General features: G+C 45.5%; 1 protein-coding gene across 1 annotated transcript in view; it reads left to right on the top strand.

The window, feature by feature from the left end:
• The window catches only part of LOC135054716 (oocyte zinc finger protein XlCOF6.1-like), a 29,003-nt gene extending 21,792 nt beyond the window's left edge, over positions 1-7,211 (top strand). Inside the window, exon 6 of the mRNA XM_063958000.1 lies at positions 3,917-7,211. Within this exon, the coding sequence (XP_063814070.1) occupies positions 4,422-5,552 (1,131 nt within the window). The 5' untranslated portion in view covers positions 3,917-4,421 and the 3' untranslated portion in view covers positions 5,553-7,211. The remainder of the gene's footprint in view (positions 1-3,916) is intronic.
• The last annotated feature ends 17,145 nt before the right edge of the window (positions 7,212-24,356 follow it).

Genomic DNA, 24,356 nt, shown 5'->3' with positions numbered 1-24,356 from the left:
GATGCGTTTCGCTGCGGGCACTGCAGCTTTATCACCTTTGATAAAGCTGCAGTGCCCGCAGTGAAATGCGTTAGTTCATTGTTCCAGTTCCACTTCACCTACACAACAAGGGTTATTATTCCAGCCTGTATGTAGTGCCGAAACTGGACGGTTCGGTAAGGCCCATTTTAAACCTCAAGTCACTGAACCTGTATTTCCGGGTATTCAAATTCAAGATGGAGTCTCTGAGAGCGGTGATCTCAGGTTTGGAGGAAGGGGAATTCCTAGTGTCTCTGGACAACAAGGATGCGTACCTTCATGTTCCGATTTGGCCGCCTCATCAGGCTTATCTAAGGTTTGCATTACAGGACTGTCACTACCAGTTCCAGGCCCTACCATTTGGCCTCTCCACGGCACCGAGAGTATTCACCAAGGTAATGGGAGAAATGATGTTTCTCCTCCGCATGCAGGGAGTGAACATATTACCGTACCTGGACGACCTGCTAATCAAGGCGCCGTGCAGGGAGAACCTGTTGCACAGCATTGCCCTGTCGACTCGTTTACTCCAGTATCACCGGTGGATTCTGAACTTGCCAAAATCTCACCTGGAACCAACACGGAGACTTCCGTTTTTGGGAATGATTCTGGATATGGAGGCACAGAGGGTGTTCCTTCCAATGGAAAAGGCATTGGTGATCCAGTCCATGGTGCGGGACGTCCTACGACCGTCCCGGATTTCAGTGCATCTTTGCATTCGCCTCCTAGGAAAGATGGTGGCCTCTTACGAGGCACTACAGTACGGAAGGTTTCACGCAACTTCCAGCTGGATCGGTTACACAAGTGGTCCAGGTCGCATCTTCACATGCACCAGAGGATACGTCTGTCGCCAAGAGCCAGGATCTCCCTTCTGTGGTGGCTTCAGATGTCTCACCTGACCGAAGGCCGCAGGTTCGGGATTCAAAATTGGATTCTACTAACCACCGACGCAAGCCTCAGAGGTTGGGGAGCAGTCACCTAAGGGGAACAGTATCAACGAAAGTGGTCAAGTCAGGAAGCCATCCTGCTGATTAACATTCTGGAACTAAGGGCAATTTACAACGCCCTTCTACTGGCGTCTCATCTTCTTCAAGGTCGAGCCATTCAGGTCCAGTCAGACAATGTGACGGCGGTGTCTTACATAAACAGACAAGGTGGAACGAAGAGCAGAGCAGCCATGTCAGAGGTCACAAGAATTCTCCTCTGGGCGGAAAGACACGCATTGGCGTTGGTGGCAGTCTTCATTCCGGGAGTAGACAACTGGGAAGCAGACTTCCTCAGCAGACACGACCTCCATCCAGGAGAGTGGGGCCTTCACCCACAGGTGTTCGAGTCCTTGACACGTCAGTGGAGAATTCCTCAAATCGACAAGATGGCCTCTCGTCTCAACGAGAAGCTCAAGTGGTATTGTTCCAGGTCGAGAGACCCACAAGCAGTGGCGGTGGACGCTCTGGCGACTCATGGGTCTACCAGATGGTGTACGTGTTTCCACCTCTTCCGTTGATCCCAAGGATTCCCAAGAGAATAAAAAGGTAAATGGTTCAAGCAATTCTCATTGCTCCAGACTGGCCAAGAAGGATCTCTGTGGCCTCTTCCTCTTCGAGAGGCTATTCTGCATCAGGGGCCGTTCGTCTATCAAAGGCTTACCGTGGCTATGTTTGATGGCATGGAGGTTGAGCGTTAGATTCTAGCCTGGAAAGGCATTCCGAACAAGGTTATTCCGACCCTGATTCAAGTTAGGAAAGGGGTAATGTCTAAACATTACCACCGTATTTGGAAAAAATATGTCGTGGTGTGAAAACAGGAAATTTCCTACACTGGAATTTCAACTGGGACGTTTTCTCCTTTTTCTGCAGTCAGGTGTGGATGTGGGCCTACGTTTGGGCTCCTTGAAAGTCCAGATTTCGGCCTTATCTATATCCGTCCAGAAACAATTGGCTTCCCTTCCTGAGGTTCAGACGTTCTTGAAGGGTGTTCTGCGCATCCAACCGCCCTTTGTGCCACCCACCCACCATCTTAACGTGGCGTTACGTTTTCTGCAATCGGACTGGTTTGAACCTTTACAGGAGGTTGACGTTAAGTTTCTTACGTGGAATACTGTTACACTGTTGGCCTTGGCTTCCGCAAGTCGTGTGTCAGATTTTTCATGAAGATAGAGCTGAACTCAGAACTTGTCAGCAATTTCATCCTAAGATGGTGTCTGCGTTTCATATCAACCAACCTATTGTGGTTCCGGTGTTTATGGACACCTTTGCTACCTCTAAATCCCTGGATGTGGTGAGGGCTTTGAGGATCTACGTGAAGAGGACGGCTCGTCACAGAAAATCTGACTCGCTGTTTGTTCTCTATGATCCCAAGAAAATTGGGTGTCCTGCTTCAAAGCAGTCTATTGCTCGCTGGATCAGGCTTACTATCCAGCAGGCTTATTCATCGGCAGGATTGCCGGTTCCTATAGTTCATGCCCACTCTACTAGGTCGGTGGGTTCTTCCTGGGTGACTGGCCAGGGTGTCTTGGCTTTGCATCTCTGCCGAGCAGCTACTTCATCGGGTTTGAACATGTTTGCAAGTCTACATGTTCGATACTTTAGCCTTCAGTTTGGTCAATCAATTCTGCAGAAACCTCGGCACTCTCCCACCTTTTTTGGGAGCTTTGGTACATCCCCATGGTACTATTGTGGACCCCAGTATCCTCTAGGACGTAACAGAAAATAGAATTTTAATTACCTACCGGTAAATCTTTATCTCGTAGTCCGTAGAAGATACTGGATGCCTGCCCGGTGCTTCGTCTCTTCACTGTTACTTGGTTAAGTATTGTCATTGGTTCAGCAGTTGCTGTTCCTATTCAAGTTGGGTTAGCTTAGCTTTCCTCTTGTCTGTGTGTGCTGGTTCGAATCTCACCACTGTTCAGTTAAATCCTTCTCTCGAAGTATGTCCGTCTCCTCGGGCACAGTTTCTAGACTGAGTCTGGTAGAAGTGCCCATGGCTCCTAGTGGACCCGTCTATACCCCATGGTACTAATAAGGACGCCAGTATCCTCTACGGACTACGAGAAAAGGATTTACCGGTAGGTAATTAAAATCCTATTTGATCCTCTACTGTGTATTTATATTTTCAATAATGAAGCAAAATGCAATGCCTTTCCCCTCCTTCTTAGATCTCACATACAAAAACCTCACGTGAACTGCAATGTCCACCTTCACATCACACACAACTATACCTATACTCCCACCCGTGCATAATACTCCCCTGACATCTGTATCGTTGAATGCTATGTACAGTTGCTGTATGTATTTTAATGCTATATCCTGACCTTTTTTCTTTTTCCATCTGTGCCCTGCTCCATTCTCCCGCTCTGCCCGTATGCTTTTCTCTGGGGTGTCTTATCGGTGTTCCTGTCTCCCTCTGTTCTGTCTCTCTGTGCCCAACTGTCCTCTACCACTGTATTATGTTCTCCTTCCTCAATCCTTGTCCACACTGACACTTCAGCCCAGATTAGAATCTTGTCTCTTGTTATGTTACTTGAGGTTGACTATATACAGCAGAGAGGATGCTTCACTGTTGGTTTACTATCCATGTGTCCACTTGAAGCACCTCAGTGTCGACGCAACATGCTGCCAGTGTCGACAGTTTAGCCCATATCTACTCTGCTTCCGAAGCTCACATGTTTGTGCAAATTGAAATTCATATGAACATGTATAACAGTTTAGCTCAGGGTTATTCAAAATGGCTGCCCTCCAGCTGCTGTGGAACTACACATCCCAACATGCAATGCCACAGTTTTGCTGGGATGTGTAGTTCCATAGCAGCTGGCGGTTTGTATATTCTAAATACCCCTCTTTTAGAGTATGGTAATCTGCTCCACAAACAAGATCTAAAGTTCCATTATATATTTTTATTCCAGCAAATGGACACAAAAGCAGGACTACCTCAGAGGGACATCTCACTTTTTCGCCAGCTTTTCAAGTAGAAGATAACAAGTGCAAACAAGAGTCTCCAGCAGGAAACCCCATTAACTTAAGTTTACAACCGGTACATCACAGGGCAGATCTGTCATCTGATTCCTCAAATCAGAAGGAGTATTCTGATAAATCAGATATTGTTAAACTTAGTACAGGTTATACATGTGATGCAAGCTTTCCCTTTTCTGATTGTGGTAAATGTGTTATACATCATTCAGACTTTGACTTTCAGGTAAATCACACAGATGAGAAACCTTTTATATGCTCTGAGTGTGGGAAATGTTTTACGTGGAAAACAGATCTGGTTAAACATCACAGGACTCACACAAATGAGAAGCCGTTTCGGTGTTCTGAGTGTGGGAAATGTTTTACTCAGAAAGCAGGTGTTGTTATGCATCAGAGAATACACACAAATGTTAAGCTGTTTACATGCTCTGAGTGTGGGAAATGTTTCACAAAGAAATCACAGTTAATTTACCATCGGAGCAACACAAAGATGTTAAACCATTTTCATGTACTGAATGTGGGAAATGTTTTAAAAACAAATCAAAACTTATCAGGCATCACAGAACTCACACAGGGGAGAAACCATTTGCATGTTCAGAGTGCGGAAAATGTTTTGCACGAAAATCAAGTGTTACTAGACACCTGAGTCGTCACAGTGTTACTAAACACCTGCGTCGCAGAGAAGAGAAAACATGTTCTGAGTGTGGCAGATTGTTTACTAACAAATCGACACTTACCAAACATCTCAGAACTCACACGGGGGAGAAGCCGTTTCCATGTTCAGAGTGTGGGAAATGTTTTTCTCGAAAAGCAGGTCTTGTTAAGCATCAGAGAATACACACGGGTGAGAAGCCATTTGCATGCTCTGAGTGTGGGAAATATTTTTCAAGTAAATCATCACTTACTGTACATCAGAGAATTCACACTGGTGTGAAGCCGTTTGCATGCTCTGAATGTGGGAAATGTTTCACAGATGCATCAGGTTTTGTTAGACATCAGAGAATTCACACTGGTGTGAAGCCGTTTACATGCTCTGAGTGTGAGAAATGTTTCACAGATTTATCTGCTTTTGTTAGACATCAGAAAACTCACACGGGAGAGAAACCGTTTCCATATCTGGAGTGTGGGAAATGTTTTGCAGATGCAAAAGGTCTTGTTAAACATCAGAGAACTCACACAGGGGAGAAACCTTTTTCATGTTCTGAGTGTGGAAAATGTTTTCAAGATAGATCAAGTCTTAATTCACACAAGACAACTCACACAAAGGAGAAACCTTTTCCATGTTCTGAGTGTGGGAGATGTTTTAGACAGAAGACAGAACGTAGTAGACATCAGAGAACTCACACGGGTGAGAAACCATTTCCTTGTTCGGAGTGTGGGAAATGTTTTACCCGAAAATATTATCTTGTTATACATCAGACCATTCACACAGGTGTGAAACGGTTTGTATGTTGTGAATGTGGAAAAGGTTTTTCATGGAAATCAAATCTTATTGCCCATCAGAAAAAAACACACGCCACAAGCAATTTCCATGAGCTGATCGGCATAAAACAGGGTTGCAACAACACTTAAAGCCATTCATAAATGAAAATGATAAAATGATGCATAAATACATTTACAAAATGTATGCGCCAATATATATACATCAATGACTTATGGTGAACGAGTAAAAGCTCCAGTTAAACATATTAACATGTCATAATTAAATTACCACCCATAACGAGGTGGAATGTTTGTCATCAATGTAAGTTTAACAGATTGTGTGCAGAACTTACTGCATGTCACTTTCCACAGTAATAAGAAGACCATGGGCTAGATTTACTAACCACAGATTTTACAAGACAACGATTCTCTCCGGGTTTGACCGCGAAACAGACCTGGGTTTTGCATTTACTATTATTGGTGTTTTACATTTCGTGTGTCAAAACTGCCTACTTAGCAGGCAGCGTGCAAAGCCACAGCTTAATAACTGTAGCCCCATGTTGTTGCTAAATAGAATATTGGGCAGGGGTGCAAAAATGTTGCTCAATTGACAATGTGGGTGTAGTCGAGGTACACTAATGCACCTTGTGTTGTGTTGGCACGTCAACCTTAAGATTTTGTTTTCATAGGCAAAATTATGAAATGAAAAGGGTGGAGAGTATTTAGCAAGGCCTTCCTGGTTTACCATGTAATTGCTGTTACGGCAATGGTCAAGTCTTATTGCCTATTGTAATCTGATGGCTTTTCTCCTTTCAAGTGCACTTAATACAGGAAAACATATTAATACATACATCAATCCAAAAAACAAATAATAAAAATATCCTGAAAAAAAATAGGTTTTTGTTTTACTCAAGTCTTGCTGGCTAACTACCTCATGGTTTAAAATATAAATGGGGATTTAATTTATTTATTTTGTGAATGGTGGATTTAAAGTAGAAATCGGATTTGTGTTAGGATAGCAGGTACTATTTTGGTGTATAGTTTTTCTTTTTTCCGTCTTGGCTCGCATATTTACAGTCGATTAATAAAAGCGGAAATGGATGTACGTTTATATATGTGTTCGGCCAATAATTGGGCGTGTTTTGTGTATAGTGAAATGCTCTGTGCGGGTGCATTGTGTTCCACTGGAAAATTACCTCCGGTAATAGTCTACATTTCTATCAGGTTTTCTCTGATAGAAATGTTCCTGATAAAAGGATTCCTTATCTCCGAAAATCAGTCACAGCTTCGACCCCCTAGATAGTCAGTCTGTGTCTGTGTGTGTGTGTGTGTGTGTGTGTGTGTGTGTGTGTCTCTCTTTCTCTTTCTTTCTCTCTCTCCCCCCCCTCCTCTCTTTGGACCTGATGTAGAAATTCTAACTTTATTTAAAACATGAATGACCACACGTTCAATGAGCATCTCCACAGTTGAAGTCAACACCGTATATTTTACAACACTCTGCATTGATTCAACCTTGTACTATTCCTGTGACTCCATGATGGTTCTTCTAATCGTTAGTTTAACACGCCAGGGGCAGCCATTTTGTGGGCGAGAATGAGTTGCCACTCTTTCTGTCCATGAAAAACTACACTTTTGGTCTGTGGTTTATATTACCTCATACTGTATATTGTGTATTTCAGTCTGCACAGTGACTAGTGTAATCTTTTAGGTTCGGTTTTTTATTTTATTTTCTACATCTTTTTCTTTGTAAGTAGATGAAATTAAAGTACAGTACTGAACTAAAAGTACAGTACATACATGCTTGTGGTCAGTACACTATTATAATAATAAATATATAATTTGATATATTTTTTTGGTCATCTTATTTAATCCATGTGGGGATTCTTATGCAGAGTTAGAAACCATAAAAAAACAAAACAAACTTCTTTACCTTGACAATACCATGTTGCTCTGCGGGTGGGACAGATCTGTACAGTGATTGTGGAGGTAGTATCACGTGATTGGCGCTTATCCACTCAACCAATAAGATATAAAATGGAGAAATGCAGATTTAATTATAAGAAAATTAAGAACAAACAAGATAAGTTGTAGACAATAATGGAGATGGCACTCTTTCATTATGACATAGGCTGGAGAAAAGTCAAAATCCTACCAAGGATGATGTATTGGAGCCACAGGTGTTAATGTGCAGAGTAACCAGGTTCTCCCTGCACGTGGCTCCAAAGCTTGAACCAAAAAGTTTCCCAGGATAGTCTGGGGTATTTTTTACCCCGTCATGTTTTTCTCCCTCCCAGCACCCTCATCTTCTCTCTCAGCAACCTCATTTTCTCCTCGCTCTTTGAACCCTCATGGTCTCCTCCCTCTTAGTGCCCTCATGTTCTCACTCTTAGTGCCCTCATATTCTTCTCCTTCTCAGCTCCCTCATGTTCTTCTTTTCTACATCCTCCTGTTCTCTTCTCTCTCAGCACCCTTATGCTGTTCTCCCTCTCAGTGCATTTATGCTTTCTCTTACATCCTAGAGAATGCTGGGGTCCACATCAGTACCATGGGGTATAGACTGGTCCACCAGGAGCCATTGGCACTTTAAGAGTTTTAGATTGTGGGCTGGCTCCTCCCTCTATGCCCCTCCTACCAGACTCAGTTTAGAAAATGTGCCCGGAGGAGCCGGTCACAGCTAGGGGAGCTCTCCTGAGCTTTTCTAGTAAAAGTTAATTTTAGAGTTTATTTTTTTACAGGAGACTGTTGGCAACAGCCTGCCTGCAGCGAGGGATTAAGGGGGGGGGGGGGGGGGGCAGTGTCCGCCCTGCGGGGTCTGAGCCACTGTCTCCGCTGACTGGACACTGAGCTCCAGAGTGGTCGGATCCATCCCAGCCACAGGGGACCGCTCGCCCCAGCAGCATGCCGCCAACCCCTTACAGAAGCTGAAGAGTGGTGAGTGAGACATCGACCCCCCCTAGCAAGCGGGGGGCCGGTGTGAAGATGGCGGCAACGGGGAGGGAGCGCAGTACTAACTGCACTCCTGGGAAGGTTCAGAGGCACATAGTGCGGCGCTGTGAGGGGCGCCCTGGTCCAGCGCTTACCCCCACACTGGTCAGCAAGTCTGTCGGGGTCCGCGGATCTCAACCAGCAAGTTTCTCCTCAGGCCAGTATGATCTATGAAGAGCGGGAAGACGACGCCATTAAGGGTGTGGAGCTTCTCCTCAGAGCGTTACAGCGCCATTTTCCTGCCTGCACAGTGCTGGATGGAAGAACAGGTCCCTTAACAACAGCTTCAGCTGTCAGTACACGGTACCAGGGGGTTGTAGAAGGGAGGGGAGGCTGTAAAATGACTGTCTCTCCTATTAAGGGTCACAGTCTGCGCTGACAAGGGGTCTCCCTTTGCTGAAAGCGCTGTGTGTGGGTTGGCTCCGATCTGTCTCTCTCTTGCCTTTCTTGGGGGGGAAACTCTGTCTGCCCCCACCTGTGTGTGTGTGGAGTGTTTGGTGGTCTCTTTTAACTATGTCCAGGGACACTGGGTCATATGCTGCAGAGGATTTATCCTCCCAGGATTATCCCATTCCATGTAATCAGGATAGCACTGGTTTAGCACAGATACCAGCAAGGGAACCAGAGTGGTTTTCCTCTATCAAATCTTGGATTTCTCAGGTTTCTGACAAGGTTGCAAGTAATGAATCTGCAACCAAGGTATTACAGAGCTCTATGGCAGTATAGCCTGTTTCGGGTACCTCAGGACGCCCCGCTATATACCCCCACAAATGTGCGCTTGTGTATGTCACACAAGACGACACGGATACCGATTCTGACACTACAGATGGTGATGGGGATGTGTTACGGGGGTCCGCATCTCTTGGAAAGGGGGTGCAATTGTTCATAGAGGCTATCAGGGATGTGTTAAATGTTAATGATACCACTCCTGAGCAGGTTGAGGAGGCTTTTTTCACTGAAAATAAAAAAGCCTTGCTAACCTTCCCTGCGTCAAAGGAATTGAATGCTATATTTGAAAAAGCATGGGAAAACCCTGAGAAAAAATTCCAGGTCCCTAAAAGTGTCCAGGTGGTATTTCCTTTCCATGAGGAGGATAGGAAAAAATGTGAAAACCTGCCGATTGTTGACGCCTCTGTGTCCAGACTCTCAAAGAAGGTGGTTTTACCTGTTCCAGAATCTACCGCCTTAAAGGAGCTGGCTGATAGGAAAATTGATAACACGCTTAAATCAATGTATACTGCTTCAGGGGCAATATTACGTCCCACTATTGCTACTGCATGGATTGCAAAGGCAATAGTAAAGTGGCCGGCTACCTTACTTGAGGATTTGGATATTTATGGATAGGGATGACATTGATTTGTATTTATGCAACATACATAATTCTGCAGGTTTTATGGTAGAATCCATGAAAGACCTGGGTTCCATGGCTGCGGGAATTTCTTCCATGTCTGTTTTACCTTGTCGGGGGCTAGCTGCGCCAGTGGTTGACAGACGCAGAATCCGGAAGGAGTGTGGAGTCCCTACTGTATACAGGTCAGGCTCTCTTTGGGGAAGCTCTTGATGCGTGGATATCCACCGCTACAGCAGGTAAGTCTCCGTTTCTTCCCTCAGCAGCACCTGCTCCGAAGAAATCTTTCTCTTCATCTGCACCGCAGTCCTTTCGGCCTAACAAGCCCAGAAAGGCCAGAACATCCAATACCTTCTTTAGGGGAGGTCGGGTTAAGTCCAAGAAACCTGCCGCTGTAGGTTCCCAGGAACAAAAGCCTACTTCGGGTATGCAAAAGTCCTCTGCATGACGGTGGACTGCACACCCAGGTGGTGGGGCCAGTGGGTGCGAGACTCAGACACTTCAGTCTTGTCTGGGTATCATCCGGCCTGGATCCCTGGGTAATAGATATTGTGTCTCAGGGATACAGGCTGGAATTTCAAAGTCTCCCTCCTCATCGCTTTTTCAAGTCAGGCTTACCAACTCTGTTGGAGGACAGCACAGTATTACAAGACGCTGTCCAGAAGCTGGTGGAGGCACAGGTCATTGTGCCAGTGCCACCTCACATGCTGACCAAAGGTTACTATTCGAACCTTTTCGTGGTACCAAAAATGGATGGTTCTGTCAGGCCCATTCTGAACCTGAAATAATTGAACCCTTTTCTAAAGGAGTTCAAGTTCATGATGGAGTCTCTCAGTGCGGTGATATCAGGTCTGGAAGAGGAAGAATTCCTGGTATCACTGGATATCAAGGATGTGTACCTCCACATCCCGATCTGGCTGCTGCATCAGGCTTATCTCCGCTTCCCATTGCTGGACTGTCATTTCCAGGCCCTGCCATTCGGCCTCTCCACAGCACCGAGGGTGTTTACCAAGGTGACGGCGGAAATTATGATTCTCCTCCGCAAGCAAGGTGTGAACATCATTCCATATCTGGACGATCTGTTGATAAAGGCATCGTCCAAGGAGAAGCTACTGCAGTCCATTGTTCTCACAACATGACTGCTCCAGAGTCACGGTTGGATTCTGAACTTTCCAAAGTCACATTTGGAACCAACCCAGAGGTTGTCATTTCTGGGAATGATCCTGGATACGGAAGTGCAGCGGGTGTTTCTTCCGCAGGAAAAGGCGTTGGTGATACAAGCTATGGTCCGGGATGTCCTGAAGCCGCCCTGGGTGTTGGTTCATCAGTGCATTCGCCTGTTGGAAAAGATGGTGGTTTCTTACGAGGCTCTCCAGCACGGGAGGTTCCACGCTCTGACCTTCCAACTGGATCTCCTGGAAAAGTGGTCGGGATCTCACCTCCACATGCACCAGAGAATTCGTCTGTCGCCAAGGGCAAGGATTTCACTCCTCTGGTGGCTCCAATTGCCTCACCTACTGGAGGGCCGCAGGTTCGGGATTCAGGACTGGGTCCTTCTAACCACGGATGCGAGCCTCCGGGGATGGGGAGCAGTCACTCAAGGAGTAACCTTCCAAGGACAGTGGTCAAGCCTGGAAGCCGGCCTGCCCATCAACATCCTGGAACTAAGAGCCGTCTACAACGGTCTTCTTCAGATGGCCCCTCTTCTGGGAAATCGGGCGATTCAAGTGCAGTTGGACAACGTAACAACAGTGGCTTACATAAACCGACAAGGCGGAACGAAGAGCAGAGCGGCAATGTCAGAGGTGACTAGAATACTCCTCTGGACAGAAAGACATGCGTTAGCACTGGCAGCCATCTTCATTCCGGGAGTAGACAACTGGGAAGCAGACTTCCTCAGCAGACACGATCTCCATCTGGGAGAGTGGGGCCTCCATCCGAGGGTCTTCAAGGAAATAACAGATCTTTGGGGACTACCCCAAATAGACATGATGGCCTCTCATCTCAACAAGAAGCTTCGGCATTATTGTTCCAGGTCGAGGGACCCACAGGCAGTGAATGCCCTGGTGTCTCCATGGGTGTTCCAGTCAGTGTACGTGTTTCCACCACTCCCACTCATCCCAAGAATCCTAAAGCTCATAAGGAGAACAAGGGTTCAAGCGATCCTCATTGCCCCAGACTGTCCAAGAAGGGCTTGGTACGCGGACCTTCTGAATCTACTGCGAGAAGATCCGAGGCCTCTTCCGCTTCGGGAGGACCTGCTGCAGCAGGTTCCGTTCGCCTATCAAGACTTACCGCGGCTACTTTTGACGGCATGGAAGTTGAGCGCCTGATACTTGCTCGGAAGGGCATTCCGAAGAAGGTCATTCCTACCCTGATACAGGCTAGGAAAGGGGTAACGTCTAAACATTACCATCGTATTTGGAAGAAATATGTCTCTTGGTGTGAATTCAAGAAGTTTCCTATGGTGGAGTTTCAACTCGGATGTTTCCTCCTCTTCCTGCAAGCAGGTATGGATTTGGGCCTGAGGTTAGGATCTGTGAAGGTCCAGATTTCGGCCCGATCTATTTTCTTTCAGAAACAATTGGCTGCCCTCCCTGAGGTTCAGATTTTTTTGAAGGGAGTTCTGCATATCCAACCTCACTTTGTACCACCTACAGTGTCTTGGGACCTTAACGTGGTGTTGCAGTTCCTCCAGTCGGGTTGGTTTGAGCCTCTACAGGAGGTAGAGGTCAAATTTCTTACATGGAAGGCGGTCACTTTGTTGGCCTTAGCATCTGCTAGACGTGTGTCCGAGCTGGGGGCTTTATCCTGTTAAAGCCCTTACTTGATCTTCCACGAAGATAGAGCTGAGCTCTGGACATGTCAGCAGTTTCTTCCGAAGGTTGTGTCGTTATTTCATATCAACCAACCTATTGTGGTGCCAGTGGCTACTGACTCTTCAATTACTTCAAAGTCCTTGGATGTCGTAAGGGCTCTGAAGATATATGTGAAGATAACGTCTCTTCACAGAAAGTCGGACTCTCTGTTTGTTCTATATGATCCCAAGAAAATTGGGTGTCCTGCTTCTAAGCAGACGATCTCTCACTGGATCAGGTTCACTATGCAGCATGCTTATTCTATGGCAGGACTGCCGTGTCCAAAATCTGTAAAGGCCCACTCTACTCGTACGGTGGGGTCTACGTGGGCGGCTGCCCGGGGTGTGTCGGCATTGCAACTTTGCCGAGCTGCAACTTGGTCTGGGTCGAACACGTTTGCAAAGTTTTACAAGGTCGATACTTTGACCTCTGATGATCTGAAGTTCAGTCAATCAGTTCTGCAGGAGCCTCCGCGCTCTCCCTCCCGTTCTGGGAGCTTTGGTACATCCCCCATGGTACTAATGTGGACCCCAGCATCCTCTAGGACGTAAGACAAAATAGGATTTTGGTACCTACCGGTAAATCCTTTTCTCGTAGTCCGTAGAGGATGCTGGGCGCCCCCGCCCAGCACTTCGTTTTCCTGCAAATGTTATTTGGTTCAGTATCACTTCAACTAGTTGAGTACTGCATTGTTACTTGGTAAGTAATGTTTCAGCTGTTGCTGAGTGTTTAAGCTTAGTTGGCTTGACGTGCCTTGTATGTGTGAGCTGGTATGAATCTCGCCACTATCTTTGTATAATTCTTCTCTGGAAGTATGTCGTCTCCTCGGGCACAGTTTCTAGACTGTCTGGTAGGAGCGGCACAGAGGGAGGAGCCAGCCCACACTCTCAAACTCTTAAAGTGCCAATGGCTCCTGGTGGACCCGTCTATACCCCATGGTACTAATGTGGACCCCAGCATCCTCTACGGACTACGAGAAAAGGATTTACCGGTAGGTGTCAAAATCCTAATTTTCTCCCTCTCAGCGTCCTTGTGTTCTCCTCCTCAGCACCTTCATATTCTTCTCCCTCTCAGCACCCTCATGTTCTTCTGCCTCTCTGCATCCTCCTGTTCTTCTACCTCTCGATACCCTCATGTTGTTTTACTGTACCTCTCAGCACTCTCATATTCTTCCCCCTCTCTGCATCCTCATATTCATCTCCCTCTCTGCATCCTCATGTTCCCTCATGAGAGATAGGAGGAAAACCAAGAGAGGACCATATCACAGAGACCAAGTGAGTGAAGGGAAGGGAGAAGTGGATGGTCAAATAAGTTGAAGGACATTTCACAACTTCCTGTGTCCTGACTGGTGGATTGTTCCAGAGATTCACAATCAGTGTATGGAGACCTCCTACCACTTTGATAGTTAATTGGCCCAAGACATCCACCGATCCACTCTCTTGGAGCGGTTTTCTGGGTGTGACACAAGTCAGTCATGCCTAGTATCTGTGTGGCTTTGCACTTGATGGATGCACCTTGTTGCTGAGAAGCAGGTGTAAGATGTTCCCAGTGCACTCCAGTTGTGTGTAAAATGCAATTTGAATCTGCTGAGGAGCATCCTCTGCCTGCATATCGATAGCCTGCTGCGTATGATCAGTGTGTGGAACGCAGATGACTCCCTATGTAAATCACGCCTCTCGGCCGTGTCCTGGATTGCCCTTCTATTACCACTCTTGGTAGTAATTTGGGGGGGAGAGAATTAATTCAGGGAAAATTTCTGTTATAGTTTAGCATCGTTTTTGTATAACATAACTCTGCATCTTATTATAGGAAGTCAAATCAATTTAATATCACAAACAACATATATGGCCATATGTAAACATAAAATATCAAGTTTCAAAAACTTTTTCACAGTAATCACACATGGATCATTAGATTTAAAAATCAATTGTTAGTCGATTAGTATTACTAGTAGGAATAGGGCATGCAGTCCTGCTCACTTCTGTAATTAGTCATCCATTCAGGTTAACAGAGAACAGTCCCTTATTGCTGGGTCGAAAAACTAAAGGTGTTCCTAGCAAATCGCTATTAAATGTCCTCCTACCTCCCGTAGTAGCAGTTAACGAGGCTTTACAAAGTGGAGAATGATATTCCTTAATGCTTGGTCCTAAGAATAAAGGTATTCCTTGCAGAGCACTGTAAATGTCCTCCTACCTCCTGTAATAGCTATTAGCGGGGGCTTTACAGAGTGGAGACTACTATTTGTGTCTTTTAAACAAATTGAACCCACAAGGATTTTTCAGCCAGGGAGCGCTCGATCAGCTTACTCCCTTTACCTCTGTGATGCCCGTGCATCAGATGGTCACAGCTGTAAACACGACCGTGTGTGCGCACTCGTACTCGCAGACTGCTATGCCCAATCACGTGATGCGTTTCTCCGCCTCTCCACTTCCGGGTACTCGGCGACTTCCTCAGACGTGTGTATTGAGTGTCCCACTGGGTGCTATTTATCCTCCTCCCATTGTGTCCATCAGCCGGCAGCCTCACACCACCTGGGTGCATAATTAAATGTAATTACCCATTACCAGGGCACCTTATATTCAGCCCCTTTTGTTATTCTAAACTTATTACTACTTCCGGCTTCCGGTCACATGTTGCTTGCGTTCCACCTGTGGACTTTTGCGTTCCAACATGCTTTTCTTACTCAAATATTCTATATTTATAATATTTTACACACACAATCAAATACAATAATAAATAAAATATAATAAAAACCAGATGTATGTCTGCCAGTTAGTCCTACCATTCCCAAATATTGTAATAAATAATATAATAACCTATAATATATTGTCAGAAACATGGGGGTTTAGAATTCAGACGTTATTCAGTTCAATTGTGTCATTCAGGTCTCCTGGTGTAAGGGTCTTCATACTGAAGATCCAGAAGGCCTCCCGTCTACACAGACGGTTATACCTATGTCAAAGTCGAAAAATATTGTGATTCACAATGCCTTGTACTAACCACAATGCTCGTACCCGCTGCTCGTGCACCTACTCCCCCGTGCGTACGCATCCCCTCAGGTTGCATAAGGGACGCTCCGACGTCACCTGCGCATTTAGATGTGTATTTACAGTGGAGTTTGTGAGCGACTAGCGAGCGACTCGATCGCAACATATTTAACTTAAATAGTGTGTTTTGTAGATAATATTTCCCTTAACAATGTTAGCAAGTATGTTTAGTGTAAGTGGTTCATGGACATGGGGATCCCTCTTTGCATGATACGAAGGGTCTGACAAAGGTTGAACGGTGGTGTTTAGTATCTAACTGAAGAGTATTTTAATAGTGACATTTCAGTGTTGGTTAGGAAGAGATCGTTCGCTCCTGCGTAATAGTTATGTTTAAAAGAAGTTTATAGACATTCACTGTATTTGCAATTCATTATCCATGCGGCGGGAATCCTGAGGATACCTCCCACCTGAACAGTTGGAAGTAGTCACAGCCCACCTGTTCGAATCCACCTATGACCTTTTGTTATAATGCAGAGACACATTCCTGTGTCCAATGAGCAATGAGATTGTAGGGCCCATTGTATTGTACTGTATGTCGTGTATATAAAGGCCACCATTGCTAGACCAGCTCTCACTCACTCTCCACAAGGTTTTCATGGTGAAAGCTGAGGGCTGGTTTCCAGAACGCGCTTGCGACTCATTCCCACGTGTGTAAGTTTCTCTGTGGGCATTTTGTTATCCTTTAAGGGTTTTGCCATTTATTCTCTCTGTATTTTATTCTGTTTGCGATCGTTCACTATTGTTCACATTTATTTCTTGTTATTCTGTTTAGGTATTGATGTTAGGTTTGTAGTGTATAAGCTGTAACTGTTTTTCCCTTTTTATATATATATATACTAAAGAATCCTCATAGAAGGTGTTGGAACCTTACCAAGCATTGTGTGTTTCACCAGTTATTATAAAGGGTTTCTGAGCGTCTTAATCGCTCAAACAGCTTTCATATTATCAGGGTTAATCAGCATTACATTGTGGTAGTATTACAGTACTAAGGTTTTCAGTATAAGCATACCCTTACATTGTGTTGTTAACAAGGTTGTCTGTGTGTAATTCAGTGAGCGTCAGCGCCGCTCGTATCCCATTGTCGCGGTACAGCGTCCGCTACGCCAATAGCGTAGCATTACGGTACTCGGGCCGCCTATAACGTGCTCGATACTAAGCGTAAGTCCGTGAGCGAACATGCTGCTCGTGCGTCTCGACCACGGCCTAGCGACTGCTATGCTAAGTGCGTACCATTACGGCACCTCGTGCGCCTATTGCGTACATTGTCTATAATAAGTATATAGCTTAGGTTCAAGGTAAATATTTAGCTTTATCAATTGGCGCCTCGTCCGTCCTCCTCATATCCACAGCTTTGCGAAGCCGGGCAGACTTTATCCATCAGCAAAGGGCGGAAAGGTAGTAGCCTGGGGATACGGTAGTGCTGATTGAATAAGCGTCTGCTCCGCTCGGTTTGCAGGGATTCTGGTGGAATCCGGAACCAAAAGGTAAGAATGGTAAGCTATTGTCTTTTAAAATCTGGTTTAAATTTCTGTATTGGTGCAAATTGCATACGCAACACACACACACACCTGTATTTTCATTTGTGTATTTTTTTTCCGCACATCTACTCTCCTGTTTGCCATTTGCATTTGATAATGTGCTGAGAAAATTTGTTGCTATTTTTGTTAAAAGTAAAGAGTAATACTTAAGGGAGTAATTATAAAAGCACGCACACAGCATAGAAGCTACTGTGTGGTGTTCGGTAAGCGATTATAGTTGAACATCGTTTACATTTATAGAAGCGTGTTATTTGTGTTACTGCGGTCGTATCCGGTCTGTGTACACATGTCTCTCACCGAGTGCGAGTCAAGCGTACGCGACGCAAAGGCCTACACACGTAGCGTATATTATGCAACGTGCGTACAGATACGCCCACTAGACACAAATCACACGATAGCATTGATTTAGTAAGGCGATACAGAAACCACGCGATAATAGCACAATTTCTTTCAGTTTCCTAAAACTAGTTTAAAAAGATCCTTCTCTTGCTACAACTCCTCTAGGATTAACCTGTGTTACCTGAATGAAAGAAATTTTCTGTACAGAAAAATCAAAGTATATTTGAAGTGAAAGTAGCGTGTATATGCAAGTGAATTTGTTTTCTTCTTTGGGTGAACCTTGAGAAAATTCGGGATCTCTTAGAAGGACACCCGTGAAGTGAGCACGTGGTGGCGTGGGAGAAGGCCATCTCACGTTAAACAGTGAATAAGGTAAAAGGAGCAATTAGTGTTACAGCAGACCAGAAGGTCAGCTAAAGTCTGAAGACCCTGACTTAAGAAAGGTCAGAGGTAGTGAAGCGCAACTCAGAGGGGGGTTGGCGCAAGACCCATATAGGCCCGTGTTGAGAATACGCTATGGCTGAAGGTTTCGCAGCCTAAACAACCGATTCCGCTGGTCGTAAGGCAAATAAGTAATAGTTACTTATATGAAGTGCGACTGTACCGCACGTAATTGTGTGCATTAGTTTGTTACCTTGATACCCATTCAGTTTTGTGGGATCATAAACGCTATTTGTACATTCTAACGTGATTTGTGTAGGTTTTTGTTATTTTAAGGGAGGTTCGCTGATCACTCAGGAATTCTCCAGCAACTGATACTTACTGGGGAGGGTAGCATACTCCCACACGCCTCAGTAAATAGAGGTTCAGGTTGCAGGGGCCCTGGGTTGAGTACGCCAGCGCTGAAGCAGTGTGTGGGCATATTGGTCGACGTGGGCGAGAGTGGGTGAAGGCACTCGTTGAACTTTCACCGTCGCCTTACCTCAGGCAATTTGTTTTTTTGTAGGAATTCGCTGAGAAGGCTATACCTGCAAATAATGGGGGCCAGTTGCTCAAGTAAGGGACGATCAACCAAGGTTCAGGTTGATTTAGTACCACGACCAGTCGGGTCCGCCAGGTATATCATGTGTGAGAAATATAGTTCACACGCCGAGGTTTTATGCAATGAGTGGGAACGTATGACTGTGAACGATGGGGAAAAGTTCCCAATGGTGGGCAGTTTTAATCCTGAAGTGTTGCAGAATTTAAGGAGAAGGATATGTCTAATAAAGTCCGGGAAGCGACGAATTAGACATTATGATTATTTACAGTTATGGCAACAGGAAGGTGAGATTCAAAGAGGATTAGCTCAAGCTGCTGGTTCCAATCCTATAAGGAAACTGATAGCCACCGCACCACCACCACCATACATAACAGGAGAGAAAATGGCTGCAGAGAATAACACACTGGTACATGGTAAAAATGCACTTAATCTATGTATTAGTGATAAGAGTAAAATAGATAAATGTATTGATGCTAATGCTAACCCGTGCAAGTTGTATCCCGTTTTAAACTTCCCCCAGGACGGCGAACAGGAAGATGAGCCTACCACAATATCGGCACTCTCTCTAGCAGCCACCATAAGAGAGACTACAGTGGGCACAGCCCAACCAGTAAGAGGAGTAGCAAAGGCCCCTAGTGGAGGGACAGGTGAGGTCGTGTCAGCAGGTAAGTACGGCACTGTACATAACGCAGAAACAATTACACCACACATTGTAGAATCAACCCAGAGTGATGTTATTGAACTTAATCCTGTCAGGGTAATTACAGTCCCCAATGGGAGGACTGACACTTCGGGAGTCACTCCCGTAGGAACATCGCAATGTATTGCCCCTTTTCCCGGACAGAATTAAGAGCAATTATGTCTGAATTCCCTGATCCTAGGAAAGATCTAGTTGCAAGCCAAAGGTTCGTTAGAGAACTAGGTAACTCCGCAGAACCCAATAACAAAGATTGGCGAACGGTGCTGAGGGCATGTCTGCCCTCCAATATCGACTCTGCAAAATTTATCGCAGATTGTAGGTTAGATGAAGAGACGCCTCTCACTGACGAGTACAATCAGGATAATGTAAAACGGATCAATCTGCAGTTAGGAGTGTATTTCCCAAATGTTGTCAAGTGGAGCAAAATATTCTCCATAAGACAAAAAGAGGGTGAAATAGCTTCTGATTATTTTCATCGGGCACTGCAGGAAATGGCTAAGTATACTGGAATAGAAGACATTAAGACTAATGTGCATCCATCATAGGGAAGTAGCAGTTTCTGTGTTAATGGATGGTTTAAAAGAGGTATTGAGAACAAGGGTACAGACCACTCAACCAAGTTGGCGAGGTTTGTCGGTGGCTGCTTTGAGAGAGACCGCTATTGAACATGATCGGAATATCATGAGACACAGGGAGTCACAGGGCGATAAGCTGATGGCAGTAAGTATACAAACCCTTACCACAAAGCGACCTCAGCCAAGGCCCCAGACCCCTGTGGCTAAGTCAAATGTCATAACATGTTACAACTGTCAAAAAAAGGGACATATTGCACGGAATTGTATGTTTAAAGACACCCATAAGGTATATCAAACCCCTAGACAGTGACAAGACACGTAATTGGGATCAGGGACCGCAGAGACGGAGTTATGAGCCACATGCAGGGGAAACAAGAAGGTACCCACCAAGAAGAGACTGGCAAGTCTCTGACAATTCCCACTTACCCCCTGCACATGTAGTAGCTTCCAACGCGCTGCAGGGAGGTCACCACACACAATAGGGGTGGGGCCACACCTGTAGTCTGCAACCAGTGAAATTAATTGCGAGCCTTGGCAGTAAACCCGAGGTCACAATTGATGTAGCTGGTAGATCTCTACCTTTCCTTGTGGATAAGGGGGCGGCCAAGTCAGTGATAAATTCAACAGTGGGTATGAAGACCACTGGTAGAACAATTCCAGCCATGGGAGTAACGGGAGTAGTACAACACTACCCTTTAAGCAAGCCAGCAGAGATTACGATAGGGCCTTTGCAGACCAAGCACTCCTTTTTGCTAGCTGCATCAGCTCTGACTAATCTACTTGGGAGAGATTTACTGTACAAGATGGGGTGTGTCATATATTGTACTCCTGGAGGTGTGTTCTTGGATATACCCGAGAACCACGCTCAGGAAGTGCAGGATATGCTAGATTCCCCACAAAGGTTAATGACGCATACTGCTGTTACAGATAGGTGTCCGTCCAAGGTAGAAGAAATGACTTCCCAGATACCAGAGTCACTTTGGACCAAGGATGGACAAGACACTGGATTAATGGCAGAGGTGGAGTTAGGAGTTTACCCAGTAATAGAATGCTTGATACAACAGGGCATTCTGGTTAGGACGTCCAGCACTGCCAATAGTCCCATCTTCCCTGTGAAAAAGAGTGGGGGGAGGGGTTACAGGCGAGTGCAGGATCTAAGGGGGATCAACAAAATAGTTGAGAGCCAATTCCCCGTAGTGCCAAATCCAGCTGTCATCCTTATGCAAATCCCTCCCACTGCGAAATTTTTCACTGTAATTGACCTCTGCTCCGCTTTCTTCTCGGTACCACTGCACCCTGACAGCCAATATTTGTTTGCATTCACATACAGAGGAGTACAGTACACCTGGACTTGTTTACCACAAGGCTTCATTGACAGCCCAAGTATTTCCTCGCAGGCTTTGCATGATTGTTTACAATCCTTTCAACCTGAGAGCGGATCGGTATTAATACAGTATGTAGACGACTTACTGCTGTGTTCTGATTCACTCGAATCGTCCTTGAGAGACACGAAACAGCTTCTGTTTCATCTTTCTGATACAGGACACAAGGTTTCAAAGGACAAGTTGCAATTATGCCAAATCAAGGTAAAATATTTGGGACATTGTTTGACACAAGGACTGAGACACCTCACCGCTGATAGAATTCAGGCGATTCGCGACATGACCCTGCCACAAACCCAACAACAAATCCGCACTTTCCTAGGAATGTGTGGGTATTGCCGTAACTGGAACCCAGGATTTTCCATACTAGCCCTACCTTTGCAAGAAATGGTCTCATCAAACAAACCAGATCGGATTTCGCACACGGATGAGTCCGAGTTGGCATTTGAGAGACTCAAACAGTGCCTAACGCAGGCACCAGAATTAGGTATGCCAGATTATGGAAAACCCTTTGAACTGTACGGTACGGAAAGTGCTGGGTGCGCAGCAGGGGTTTTAACCCAGAAGCATGGTGATGCCAGCAGGCCGGTAGCCTACTACAGTGCTCAGCTAGACACGGTAGCGCGATCCCTCCCCACATGCTTGCGAAGTGTTGCAGCGATAGCATTGCTAGTGAGTAAAAGCGAAGATGTAGTGCTAGGACACAACCTGACCATACACACACCTCATGCAGTGTCAGTCTTACTGAATTCTGCCCAAACCAGACACGTCTCATCCGCACGGTTTACAAGATGGGAATTAGCACTAATGGCCCCTGTAAACATAACCATGAGATGCAGAGCACTAAATCCAGCATCGTATCTCCCAGGTGTGCCTGGACAGACACAAAGGGTGGGGGATGAGAATGATGGCGAAGGAGGATTTAGTACAGACACTGACACACATGATTGTATTGAATATTTGACCCAAAATTTCACGGCATGGCCTGACATCAGTGACAATCCACTGGAAGGTGTAGATTTTACTTTCTACACTGACGATAGTTGCCATAGACAGACGGATTTGGGAGACTTGTGTACTGGATACACAGTCGTAGATGACAAAGGTACCATAGAAGCGGAACCCCTGGGCCCACCTCACTCAGCACAAGTTGCTGAGCTGGTTGCCCTAACCAGAGCGTGTGAATTGGCTAAAGGTAAGTCAGCCAATATCTACACGGATTCTAGGTATGCCTTTGGAGCAGTGCATGATTTTGGGGCCCTATGGCGCCTTTGAAATTTCATGACGGCAGCTGGCACACCCGTGGCGCATGCAACCCACATCAAAAGACTTCTAGCAGCGATACAGGAACCTGACAGAGTGGCTGTTATCAAGTGTAAAGCTCACACATATAGCCAAGACCCAGTGTCACTTGTTAACAGCTGAGCAGACGAAGCTGCTAAATCAGCAGCCAGTACCCCCATGCAGACAGACACCACACAACTGATGGTATTTAATACTGCAAACACACAGAAATTGTATGAAATGCAAAATTTGTGTTCACCACAAGAAAAGGCAGTTTGGAGGTCAAAAGGATATGGCCAGGAGTCCTCAGGACTCTGGACAGATGGACAGAGTAAGCCAGTGGCACCCAGAGCATACCTTCCAAGTTTAGCGGAGGCGGCACATGGGCTGACTCATCTAGGCAAAGAAGGAATGTGTAAGTTGGTAAGAGCCTACTGGTGCGCGCCAGGATTTTCCTCCCATGCGGGTAAAAGAGCGATGACATGTCTCACCTGCTTGAGGAAAAATATAGGAAAGGCAATACCAACAGAGCCATCCCATATCCCTCCTACAGATGGTCCTTTCCAGGTAATACAAATTGATTTCATACAATTACCACCTTGTAGAAATTTAAAGTATGTATTGGTTTGTATTGATGTGTTTTCAAATTGGGTTGAAGCATTCCCCGTGGCCACAAATACCGCTACGTTTACCGCAAAGAAAATTGTGCAGGAATTTGTGTGTAGGTATGGTATCCCTAAAATAATTGAAAGTGATAGAGGTACCCATTTTACAGGTGAAGTCTTTCAGGTAATGTGTAAATTAATGGGAATTAATAGTAAGCTGCATACTCCGTACCGCCCCCAGGCGAGTGCGAAAGTGTAAAGAGTAAACAGCACTATTAAGAACAAGTTGAGCAAAGTGATGGCTGAAACAGGATTGTTGTGGCCGGAAGCTTTGCCAATTGTATTGTACAGCATCAGAACCACTCCCAGGTCCCCTCTTAATCTGTCTCCTTTTGAAATTCTTTTTGGTCGACAACCCCATGTTATGATTGACCCCCAGGATGATTTGAAATGTAACAATGAAGTAACCGTAAAGTATTTGGTTAAGATGAGCAAGCAGTTGAGGAATCAGAATAGCAATTTAAAACTGGTGGTTCCTGATCTGCCGGACAGTAATTGTCATGACATTGAACCTGGGGATTATGTAATGATTCGCAATTTTCTACACTCAGGTTGCCTGATTGACCGGTGGGAAGGTCCGTACCAAGTCTTATTGACCAGCACGACAGCATTGAAGGTTGCCGAGAGAGAGACTTAGGTCCACTCGTCCCACTGTAAGAAGGTCGCTGACCCAGAGAGGTCTCATGACAAAGAACAGACGTTAGAGGAAATTGTATCACTAGAGTGTCTGTTCCAGGAAGGTTGAAACAGCACCTGAGCACTGAAAACAATAAGACCGGAGGCGGTTGCTGAGCCAGATTTCTTTTTCCCTTTTATTATTTTCTCCACTTCCCATCTCCCTCCGTTCCTCCTCCCCCCTTCTCATTCTTCTCCTTTCCCTCATGTAAGATGGACTCGCCCCAAGAGACTGTGTTCCGGATTTTCCTGTTGACCCTGTTGTTGACCAGAGCAGTCTGTTTCGGTGAGAGTACCAGTGAGGTCGAGAAGGGATCTGGAATGGGTTCTGATGATCAGGACGGATTCGTAGGATTCCAAGAGCAACACAATCACCGAGCAAAGGCGAGTATCAGAAAACGATCTGGTAGCCATGACATTAATAGACATTGTGAAGGATTGTTAGCTGAAGAGAACTACATCTGTAGGAATTGTAAAAATATAGTTGAGGACGGTTGCATCAAGAAATGTCAGTCCAGTTTTAATATCAACATGGATCAGCATCCATTGAGTGACTATCACTCATTAGTGGGTAAA

This window comes from Pseudophryne corroboree, chromosome 3 (genome assembly GCF_028390025.1).
Source record: "Pseudophryne corroboree isolate aPseCor3 chromosome 3, aPseCor3.hap2, whole genome shotgun sequence".
Lineage (NCBI taxonomy): Eukaryota > Metazoa > Chordata > Amphibia > Anura > Myobatrachidae > Pseudophryne > Pseudophryne corroboree.
This window is presented reverse-complemented; position numbering and strand designations above follow the sequence as displayed.